Source organism: Sminthopsis crassicaudata, chromosome 1, assembly GCF_048593235.1.
Source record: "Sminthopsis crassicaudata isolate SCR6 chromosome 1, ASM4859323v1, whole genome shotgun sequence".
Lineage (NCBI taxonomy): Eukaryota > Metazoa > Chordata > Mammalia > Dasyuromorphia > Dasyuridae > Sminthopsis > Sminthopsis crassicaudata.
Genome location: NC_133617.1, coordinates 606765228 through 606777255, shown reverse-complemented (window position 1 = coordinate 606777255; position 12028 = coordinate 606765228). Strand labels below are relative to the sequence as shown.

The 12028-nt window shown below is 38.4% G+C and overlaps 1 protein-coding gene across 4 annotated transcripts in view; it reads right to left on the bottom strand.

Annotated features, from left to right (window-relative positions):
- The window catches only part of CDC20B (cell division cycle 20B), a 56228-nt gene extending 46407 nt beyond the window's left edge, over positions 1-9821 (bottom strand). Inside the window, exons 1-2 of one of the 4 annotated variants that reach the window (XM_074282509.1) lie at positions 9603-9821; positions 6792-6863 (exon numbers count right to left, since the gene is read on the bottom strand). In XM_074282509.1, coding sequence (XP_074138610.1) covers positions 6792-6854 — 63 coding nt within the window. In that variant the 5' untranslated portion in view covers positions 6855-6863; positions 9603-9821. The other 3 variants (XM_074282507.1, XM_074282508.1, XM_074282506.1) reach the window with 3 other exon arrangements.
- Between the last annotated feature and the right edge of the window lie 2207 nt (positions 9822-12028).

Genomic DNA, 12028 nt, shown 5'->3' with positions numbered 1-12028 from the left:
CCCTGGTGACAGAACATGTGGAAATGTGGAAGTGTATGCAGTTGCTGGAAAATAAAAACAGCTAACTAACAATACACTGCCCAATCACCACACACATATACTAAAACCAGACTTTGTTAACTAGCTCTTCTGCCAGCTCAAATAAAAAATCTTTTCAGGTCAAAAAAAAAAAAAAAAGAAAAGAAAAGAAAAGAAACAAGAAAATGAACATGTAGCCAAAGTACACGTATATGCTGTTCTAAATTTCAACTCATCTTTGAATCAACTATATCTGAATCAAACTCATAATGACTCACATTCAGGGGATTAGGATCTTTTTCAAGTGAGATTTGCTTAGGGCAAGGAAGGGAAGCCATTAAAATGCAGCACCCAGGGAAAACTGAGCAGGAGACCAGATTCAACCTTACATTTGAGTTCATCTTGCTTCTGGAGTATTGTCACTGGAATCAGAGCTGCTATAATCCAGAAAATGATTTTTCATCCTCCCACTTCCCCATGTGTGAGAGAGCTCACCCTGGGTAAAGCCTCTCAGATTTACAAATAGTTAAATAACTATGAACAATGTATTCTAAGCCTCCCTCCCTCTCTCTATATGACTTCATCCTTTTTGTTTGTTGTTCTTGTACTTATCTGACTTCTATTCCATCCCCCCTTTTCTCTCTTTCTCCATCTTTTTTTCTTTACCTCCTTCCCTTCTTACGACTGCCAGAATTAAAAGGTTTTTTAAAGTATCTGTTGAATAAGTTATTTCCTGTATTTTTAAAATGTAAAATTCATATATATGTTTGCTTCTTTCACCTGATACATGTAATCAATCTTGGTTTTAAATGTCTAGAAATATTTTAGCTTTTCTATTCAAATATTTTTAAATTTTTAAAAAATGCTAGCAAATTTATTTCATATATTAGACAATGTCAAAAATACTAATTTAAAAAAAAATAATTTAACAAGTTCCATAACAACTATCTAATCATCCACTAAGTTATAATTGTTAGAATTGTTTGATAGTGAGAAAAAAAGGTGAGATAGTTAGGTGGGAAACTGGATATAGCACTGGCTCTGGAGTTAGGAAGAAATGAGTTCAAATTCAGCCTCAGGTATTTAGCAGCTGTGTGACAAGTAAGTTACTTAATCCCAAATGCCTCAAAAACAAATCAATGATAATAAAGAATGAAACAGTAAGTCACAGAATAATTTTCCTTTATCATCCTAACAACAAAACAATTAAAAGCATGGACATTTAATTTATGCTATGTGGCAGATGCAATAGGACAGCAGTTGCATGTTAGCTGGTGCATTCAGATATTCAACCAGCTAACAATACACTGCCATCCCGTCACAACCAGATAAGCAATGCTTTTCAGAGTCTTCTTGATGATTTCACTGAAAAAGATGAACCAGTCCAGGAGCAAGTGGCAGGCTAGTCCTGACTGCTCAATTGAACCCAAGCAGCCAGCTTACAGCACACTGCCTACCTGACCCAGGAAATGGGGTCAACCCACTAGAAGAAAGTACATATACCTTAAGAGCCAAAAGACCTTGATTCTAGTCCCAACTCTACTATTTCCTCTGTGGGCAAATCTGTTCCCCATTGTAGAGCTCAACTCATCCATAAGAAGGGGGTAATATTTGCATTATATATTTACATGGCTATCATCTGGGGACAACTTTTGCTAAACAAATAGGAACAATTGTTACTACAGATAGCTTAGTTGCTTATGGTGATTTTCCAATATAAAAAGGGAAGAAATTTACCAATAACTCAACAACACTGTTAGAAAATGGAGAGGAAACTTGTCTACCCACATACACACACACAAACACACAAAACTTGTGTATTTGAACATTGTTAGTGATCAAAAAAACTTCATCTGGACAATCAAAAATATCCAGAAGAAGCCATCAAAATATTTACTATTAGCTTCTCAGAATCAAAAATGTTGATAATGAGAATTGGATAACTTATATAACCGATGCCTTTAAGGTCACCTAAATATATTTTAGTTTCTTAAATTACTTCTTCTGACTTTCTAAATGTTTCCATTTTATCTGCCAGGAAAAAGGTCCATGGATAATTGTGATCTACATAAGGTGAAAATTAGGCAACAATGTGGTAAGGTTTTATTTTTTTATTGGCACAAAATTAGTAATTTATTTTAAATATTAAATACTATGTTACACAAAATCAGTAGCCCAGCTCTCCAATATTGGATCTAGTAATTCTAAGTTCTGAGCTTACTGAGTTCTGAGTTTTGAATCTACAAACTTTAGGCTCTGCAGAAAGGAAACAAAAAAAGACAATGAAAAACAAACTCCATTAAACACCTTACCTTCAAATGTCTAGTGGTTAAGACAGTAGGGTCAAAGCTCTAACACCCATTACTATATGATAACCTTGGATGGTGACCATGCCCTTACACGGTTTTCATTGGGAAAGGTGGCATGGTACAGTAGAAAGAATGCTGCTTTACAAAGATAACTAGGCAGCTTCTCAAAGTTACTTCTCTATGCCAAGCACATTTCAGCTTCCATTCAGAGTTCGTAAGATAAAACCATCTCCATGCTGTTCATTCATTAAAGGTGAGCACAAGTTTCTTGTATACAATTTTTTAATATTCTACTTAATTGTCAAACATTTCATAAAGCGTAATGGACATTTCCACAGCTAGAAATACAGGAATAGTGAGAAAGGGTACATAGAAATGTAAGGAATGTAATGAAAGGGTCAGAAATTAGAATCTAGAAGGAAAAGTTTAAAAGGATTGGAATTAATCATAGACATAAAGATTGGAAGGGACACAAGAAATCATGCATCCAAACCCTTCCGCTTTAAAGATGCACAATTTTCCAGAATGGCTTGCTGTCATGGCAATCCAGGAAACACCTGAGATAAGGGAAGAAGGTAACTTCTAACCCTGGATTCTACAGCTTTCCCTAGAGAGCCACCAGATGGCGGAATATACACTTTTTTTTCTGATGGTAAATGAAATGGACACTGACCTAAGCATTGAAGGGGGGAAATGGCAAAAACATAGTCCCTGAACTTAAGTAGCTTAGGTTTTAATGAGACAATGCACAAACTTGCATTCGTACATCTATGGGAAAACACATGTATGTGTGTATATAACAAAGCATAGACAATAGAAATGGGAGTGGGGGACACCAGCAAAGGCTTCTTGCAGAAGCAGAAATTTGAGCTCAAGTCTTGAAGGGAGCCAGGAGGTGGAGATGAGGGACAGTCAGTGAAAGGCAAAGATAGGCAAGGAGACAAAAGAGGGAGGGTTTATAATGGCAGAGAGGAAGGAGTGCCTCATGGGGTTATGTGGTGAGGAGTAAGAGACTGGAAAAGCAGAAAAGGGCCAAGCTATGAGGGGCTGTACAGAGGAGGTGACAGAGAAATATTGACATTTCCTGAGGTAACATGGTCAGACCTGTACTTTAAGATCACTTTAGCAGCTGAATAGAGGCTGGACTGAAATGAGGAGACACTTGAGGAAGAGCAAACTAATAACCAGAAGGTTCTTACATGGAGGAGGGAGAAGACAGATTTGTAAAAGCCACACATAAAGGAAGCATATTATAGAATGTGAATCACCTAGCAATGCAATGAACCGTTGACACACTTTTGCTTTTCCTCTCATACTTTGTATATGATGTCCAAAAATTAATAGTTTTGCTTCTCTAAAAGTCATAATCCAACACAAATCACCTATCTTGGCAGGAAAAATAATATATTCCACTCATGTATTATTACATTATTTTATTTAATGTTTCAAATTTGTCAAAATATATTTCCTTTTCTTAATTTATCCAAGTTTACAAATAGGGCTCATCCATTCACTTTTATCCTTTATCTCTTGCCATGTCCTTGGGAAGTTTACCCTATCAGTTGTTCATGAATTTGTGTACTGGCTCCTTTTCTGACATTCACAGACAAGCTCAGGATTCTCTTATACTGAAAAAAAGCTTTCCTTTGTCCTAGCCATACCATTAAATTTTCAAGGCTAAACTCCAAGAATACTTACACTCTCATTGCCTCCATTGCCTCCTGAATCCATTCCAGTTTGCTTTAATCCCAGTACTCTACAGAAATTACTCTCAAAAACTGCCGATTATCTCTTAATTGCTAAATCAAATGGCTTTTCAGTCCTCATCCTGCTTGATTTTTCATCCCTTTCTTGGAGATATGCTCTCTTCTATTTTACTGACACTGCTCTCCCCTGGTTCTCTTCCTGCCTGCCTACTTTAGTCTTTATTTGCTGAATTATGTCCTACCCATGAACTATGGATATCCCCAGGATCCGTATCTCTCCTTTATGCTCTGTTCTAGGTTATATTTATGGGTTAAATTATTCCTATGCAGATGATTCACATCCATAGACCTTTAGTTCTGCATCTCCAACTGTCATATTATCTGTATCTTGATGTCCTGATGATCTCAAACTTTTACAAAACTGAACTTCAGATCTCCCTTATTAAATCCACCACTCCATACTTCCATATTTTGGTGATGTCATCACCAACCTCACAATCACCCCAGTTCAAAATCAGTCACATTTGACTTTTTCCTTTCCCTGAATCTGAGCCACAGCTCCCAAAATAATATTTCCAGAGCATAGATCTGACCATGTCATTCACCTGCTACAAAGCTTCCATAATAACAAAGAATAAATACTTTTTGTCCTTTGAACCTAAGCTATTCCACTGACCAACTAGTCTATGTCTTAGCCAATAGCAAGTGGCTGCTTTATAATATAATTTTAGATCTGGTACAGCTAGGCCACCTTCATTTGATTTTTTTTTTCATTAATTCCCATGAGGTTCTTGACCTTTTGTTTTTCCATATGAACTTTGTTATTTTTCTAGGTCATTAAAATAGTTTTGGGGGAGTTTGATTGGTATAGTGCTAAATAAATAGATTAATTTAGGTAGTATTGTCATCTTTATTATATTTGCTTGCCCTATCCAAGAGCATTTAATATTTTTCAATTGGTTAGATCAGACTTAATTTGTGTGGAAAGTGTTTTGTAGTTTTGCTCATATGATTTCTGATTTTTTCTTTGGCAGATAAGATTCCTAAATACTTTATACTATCAGTAGTTACTTTAAATAGAATTTTCTCTTTGTAGCTCTAACTGTTGGATTTTGTTAGTGATATATAAGAATGCTGATGACTTTTGTGGGTTTATTTTGTATCCTGCAACTTTGCTAAAGGTATGGATTATTTCTAATAGAGTTTTAGTAGAATCTCTGGGGTTCTCTAAGTGTACCATCATATCATCAGCAAAGAGTGATAATTTGGTTTCCTCTACCTACTCTAATTCCTTTAATCTCTTTCTCGACTCTTATTGCCCAGGCTAGCATTTCTAATACAATATTGAATAGTAATGGTGATAGTGGGCAACCTTGTTTCACTCCTGATCTTATTGGGAATAGTAGGATAAATACTCTTAATCTAACTTAAAAGCCCTCCACTTTATGATTCCAACCTACTTTTCTTATTTCACACTCTTCCACTTTATACTCTATACTATCAAAACCACTAATATTCCCTAAACCCAAAGTATACTTCCTCATGTGTGTTTTGCAAAATCTTTTTATCTTCAAACACAGCTTCAACCAATCCTTTCATGTATTGTCAAGCACATTTCTCACTCCAAAAAGTACTTTCTCCCCAAAATTTCCTGGGATAGACTACATTTCATAGAGTCATAAGTGAAAAGGATCTCAGAAGCCATCTAAACCAAATCCCTCATTTTACAAAGAAAGTGAAACCCAAGAAAATCTATAGTTATTATGGGTGGGGGTCCATTGGATGCAGAGCCAGTTCCAGTGCTAATAAACTTGATTGATCCCAGCAGAATGTTGACTCCTTTACCACAGAAACCATGTAATTTTTACCTTGTATCCATCTACCACAGTCCATGGTAATACCCATGTTAAAAAATGTTTTTCTAATAAAATATCTTTCTTACAGAAACTTCTATACCCATTTACAGAGAGAAGACTGCAAAGGACCAGCCAGGAATCAGAAGGCAAAATTCTAATCCCAGGTCTGGCCATTAACCCATCTCTCACGATAAGTCTCTTAGCTTCAGTTTGCTCGTCTGCAAATCAAAGTATCTGCCCTAGCTCTCTCAGAAGGCTGACAAACAAATGAAATAATTTTGTTATAGTGCACAGAAAAGGCAAAGACCATGGGAACGAACGTTTGTCCAAAACTCTCTCAAAGGTTGAGAGAGTATAACCATGAATAATGGGGGGAGAGGGGGAGAGGAGGGAAAGTTTGCATTTATACTACCTAAAAGAACGCATTTTATTCACAAGAGCTTATGAGGAGGGGAATTCAAGTATCATTGCCTCTATCAAATGGTTTGTCCAGTCAATCATGCCCTCATTTTACAGATAAGAAAACAGGCTTTGAGAGGTTGAATGGCTTGTTCATAATTGTAAATAGTACTGGATAAGATATCAAATTCTGGTGTTCCAGACACCAAGTCCAAGCTCTCTATCCAGTACACTTTACAGTCTCTTCAACTCCAAGGATTTTTTTTTAACTACTTTCCATTAACACTTTTTAATTTTTATCTTTAAAATATACTTGTTTTATAAAGCAAGCAGTAAAAAAAAAAAAAAAAAAAAAAAAGGAAACATCAGGGCATTCTATTATCTTTTCAGCTTAGTTTAGATTTCCTGATTCTTACATTGCCGACCTGTCCCAGATAGATACACTATGCAAGAACTATTTTCCTGAACCACAGAAATGCAAACACCCAACATTGGAAACTTACCTTGCTAACTTTCTGTAGGCTTTGGTTTCTGTTCCGTTTAATACCTTTTGCAAACGTCTTCATGATATTCTCCTTTGAAACATATGAACATAAAAGGCTAGTTATTTGGATTATAATCACACTTTGGTTATCTCAAAATCCCAATGTCCCAAAATGCCCTCTGCCACGCAATAAAGCTCAAGAAACAATTTCGAAAATGAGAGTCAAGCACTGTGCGCTGCCCCCAATCCCGTAGCAACCTTCTAACTACTACCTTTCTGGGAGGCCCGAGGGAAGGAACGGAGGGGGACGTCACTCACCCACAATCTCTCTTCTTCGGTTGGGACCCTCCGAAAGCCGTCTCGCTCCAGTTTCCATTCCATCCCCACTGACTCACAAGCTACTTGGAGACTTTCCAGCCCAACCAGCTACTATTATCTTGGGCCCCCCCTTTCTCAGACACGCCACTTAAACCCGCCGGATCTCCCCCATTACAAGCTGCCGTTTCTGCTCCAAAGCGCCTTCTGCTGAGCTTTGCTGGAGGCTGCTAAGCGCCTGGGGTTAAAGAACTGCCGCGAGCGGCAACCGGAGCGGGAATTCCCCTCTCGGAAATCTCATTGGCTGATCACCCAGTGACGCGTGAGCACAGGAGGGGATTCCCCTTTTGCTTAGGAATATGGGGACCCGGGACTGCGGTTGCGGAGAGCCCAAACCCAGCCTAGCTTTGCCGCCTCAGCCGCCGCCTTTTCATTGTAAGGGGGTGGAGGCGCGACCAGGGATGCCAAGGCGGCCGGGACGAGTGGCGGGCTTCGGGACCCGCTGAGTGCAATGAAGTTCTTGCAGCAGCAGGAGGCGAGGAGTTTGGCGGGACAAGAAGCGGGTCCTAAGGTTTCTTATCACTTCAGCTTAAAAAAACACAAAACACAGACCCCATACTCCGCCACAGTTTTTTTGGGGGGGATCTGACAGCTTCCGCGACTGGTTCCATAGATTTTATATTAAAAATCCCATTTCTCTATTTTTTGGAAAGCCTTTTTGCACTTTTAAAATCACTTAAACTCGATTCAAGACAACGTCTTCTGATTTTTCCCCCTCATTTAATAAATGCCTACTTCCTTCTCTACTCCCACCCGCAACAAAACCCACCACTCTGTTGGAGAATATCATGGAAGCATCTTTCGTTCTTTGACCCATTGGATAAATTATCGTATTCTCCCCAAAACTATGGCAGTCTATTACTATTTAGAGAGAAAAGTGATGGAGAATCGGGTACAGGAGAACTGGAAGAGATAGATGGAACTTAGGAGCCGAAAAAGCAAGGGACATGATTATAAACGAAAATGAATTCATATTGGGAGTGTTTAAGGGAAGAGATTATCTGGAAAACTTGAAAATGGCCGCCCAAATAAGGCTGTAAAGGAATGGAATCTTAATTTATGTTGAAAAAAAGATGTAGCGCGTGGTTAGAGTTGGTACAGGATGTCTATGAAAGCCTTCTAAATGTCAATCTTTTATTCGTTCCCAAGAAGTCCCCCATTAATAAACGATGATTTACAATCCACAGTATCTAAATGTATGAAAAGAGAAAATCTTTGACCCAATTCTCCATTGTAAAGATTTAAACCATTACAGAGACAGTAAGGCTGTCCTAAAAGTCAAACGAGCTACAACTTAATCGCTGGTTTTGACTAGCAATTAGATTTCACCCCTACAAGAATCCTATTTGCAATACATTGGTTCAACTGAATATTGATTTCAACTGAAATAAAACCTTTCAATAGAAACACTGACAAAAATCTCATCACTAACAGCCAAAATATTAGCCAATAAAATAGCAAACGTAAATTAGCAATTTTACAGGTGTATAAAAGTTATCTAACTATTGTTATTAACTATTTCAAAGATGAAACAGTATAATGAACTTAAATATTAATGATTTTCAATTCCAATTGTTAAATTTAATTTTAGATTTATTGTCTGGATTATAAATACGCAATATATAGTTTTTATATATTTACATAAATTTCTGATTTCTAATTTTTATTTTTATCTAACATCATGGTACTAAGACCATAAAATTAAAAGAGTGAAAATTCAAATTTGATACTCCAAAAATACAATCTTTGGGATCTTGAGAATTAAGTCTAGGCTTACAAATGCTAAAAATACACTTAGTGTATTAGTTGTATTACTAGGCACATACATATGTAAACAACTACATTTTTTTACTCCATTTTTTTTTTAGCTTTTAACAACATTCTTAGCCTATGTCTGTCTTGAATTATCAGATTGAGATTTAACCAAATGTTTCTCCTTGGGGCACTCGGACTTCTAAGTGCAAATTTGTAATTAGTAACCATACCTAGTATTACTTATACACACAACTTTGCTGAAAAGTAAATTTTCTTAACTCCAGTGATGGAGAAGTCATTTCTCATTCCTGTGCTCGTTTCCTTTAAAGATTTAAACAGATTTTACTATCTATATATAAAATCCTGCCCTGAATAACCCTGAAGGGTCGGTCTGCCCGTGGGCTTCCCAATCAAGATGCGAATATCCTATTAGGAGGCAATGGGATTAGGGAGTCGGGAAAGTTGCAGTCTACAAAGAGTCAGGGAAAGCCCCGGGGAGGACCTGCAGGGATCCTGACAGTCAAAGTCAGAGTTGCAAAAGAGGAGCTGGGATGTGTAGAGCAGACTTTTGTCTGAATTTCCTATCCACTCAATCAATTCCCCGGCTCTCAGAAAAACCACAAGACATCCTTTTCGCGCGGTCGCTCCAGGATTAGAACAGCCGCTCTCGGATTGGACCAGACCCGTTGTCCGGAGTTACCCAGCGGCTGATTAAGGATTCCAACCGCTTTGCTTCGAGGGGGAAAAAATAAGGAAACCGACTCCAGTTTCTCCCCGCTTCCAACTGTCCTCTCGCGCGCTCGCCAAACAGTTCTACCTTCGGCACGGAGGGGGAAGGGAGAGAGGGAGGAAGAGCGGGAGGGGATTGTCCCCAATCCCGCGCCTTGGAGCTCGCGCGCGCGCGCAGGCGCGCCACTGCTCCCGCGTAGCAGCAACCGGACAAAAGAGACGGTTAGCTATATCACTTCAACGCTCGCTTGGGCACGTGCGCTTGTTGCAGGCTGTGGGAGGGTGAGACTCCGCAAAAGGCGCTGAGGAGGGGAGGCCCGAAAACGGCTGAAGTCAAAGCACTTCATTCACATATAGAAAGGGAAAGGCGCTTCATTCACATATAGAAGGGAAATGACGAGAGCGAGGTCTGAAACAGACGAGCTGTTACTATTTCGCAAGAGGTCCTGAGGACTGTGGCAGAAGTAGTTAATCCCAAACTTTTGTAAGGTCCATTACCGCATCCTATCGTCACAAAAACTGTGAGGTAACTAGGGAATTTAGGCTCGGAAAGGTCAATGAAGTTGACTTTTGAGTCATGCAAATAGGAGCAGCGTGAAACTAGACCCAGGAGGACCTGGTCGCGATACCAGGCTAGCCGGCCACGATACCAGGCTACCCGGCCTCCCCGCAGCCACACCCACTCCTGCCGGGGGGAACATCCGTTTTTAACCGTTGTCCTGAGAAGAGCAACGCAATGGAGCCAAGGGCAACTTAATAGCGGTCGCAGCATTATGCATTAGACCTCATGTGTCACTTGCAAGTAATTTGCAAAGACAATATTAGTTAGCAACAATGCTAATAACAGCCTCACAAGGCAATCCTTTAGGCAAGGTAGTACTAGGCAAGGTAGTACCCCCCCTTACTTTTAATATAGCCTTTTCACTTATATTTTGACAAACTCATTCAGGCCGTTGAATGTCTTTTCTAGGGGCTTCAGTTTCCTCACCTGTAAAATGAGGGGGCTGGATTAGATGATCTCTAAGGTTCTTTCTAGCTCTAGATAATCTGTGATCCTATACAATTATATGGATATGTAATTCCTGTATAAAGTAAAATGATTCTACATATATATTATACATCATATAAACAGATGTATACATTTTTATTTTCACTGTCTGTATCTGACACCAAAACCAAGCTTCGTAACTTACTACTGTTACTAAAACTAAAAAATGTTGCCTTATACGTTTATCCTTCAAAGTTGGATTTTTTTTTCCAGATGTCTTCTCCATTTATGGAGTTAGAGCATAATGCTATTTTATATTTTGATACGGATTTATATCTTTTCTGATTGATTTCACAAGATAAGGATTCAAATCCTAATCTAACTTTATTATACCAATTGGTATACTTCGTCGAGTTTAATACATTTCTGTGGATGGAACATCTAATCATATATATAGGCCTGGGGGGGGGGGGGGAAATTCTTTTATCTTTTCACCCAAATTCAATGCGTTGCTGTTAAGAATTTGCAGGAAGCAATTGCATTTAAGCAAGCCACCAGTAGGTGGCAATTTGGAGCTTTGGTTGCACTTAAAATGGAAAAGGAAAAAGGAAGGGGTGGGGAAGAAAAGGGAAGGATGGGTGGAACGAAGGCAGGCAAGAATGAAAATAGAAAGGAAAGAAAGAAAAAAGAGCCAGAATTTTAAGTATAAAAGACACTACAATGTGAAAAAAGCAATTTATTCATAAAGTGTCATGACCTTGTTACCCTATACATTCTTTTAAAAAGTTTTTCTGGGGATTGCAAATATGAAATAAGAATTTTTGCCAGATTCTTTTGTACTCAACAAACTAGTCAGTGAACATTTATTATGTGTGCCAGGAACTATATTGAGTTGGAAATACAAAGAAAGGGAACACATTCTTTTAAAATTTTTCTGGGGATTACAAATATGAAATAAGAATTTTTGCTAGGTTCTTTTGTATTCAACAAACTAGTCAGTGAACATTTATTATGTGTGCCAGGAACTATAATGAGTTGGAAATACAAAGGGAAAAGACAATCCCCACATTTGAGCTCACAATATAATAGAGATGAGAACAACTTTGTACAAGCAAACTACATCAACAGAGGGAAGATACTAGAAATGAGGGGTTGAGAAATGTTTCCCACAGAAGATAAGATCTTAGCTGAAATTTGAAGGAAGCTAGGGAAGCTTGAAGGCAAAAATGAAGAGCATTCCAAGCCTGGGGGGAGGGGGACAGGCAGTGAAAATGCCCAGAGCTGAGAAATTGAGGGAATAATAAGAGGATATGACAGGAGTAGAGAAATATGATACATGTTGTAAGTAGATGTAAGAAGACTGGGGAAGTGAAAGGAGGGTGGCTTAAGTCAACACCAAATAGAGGATG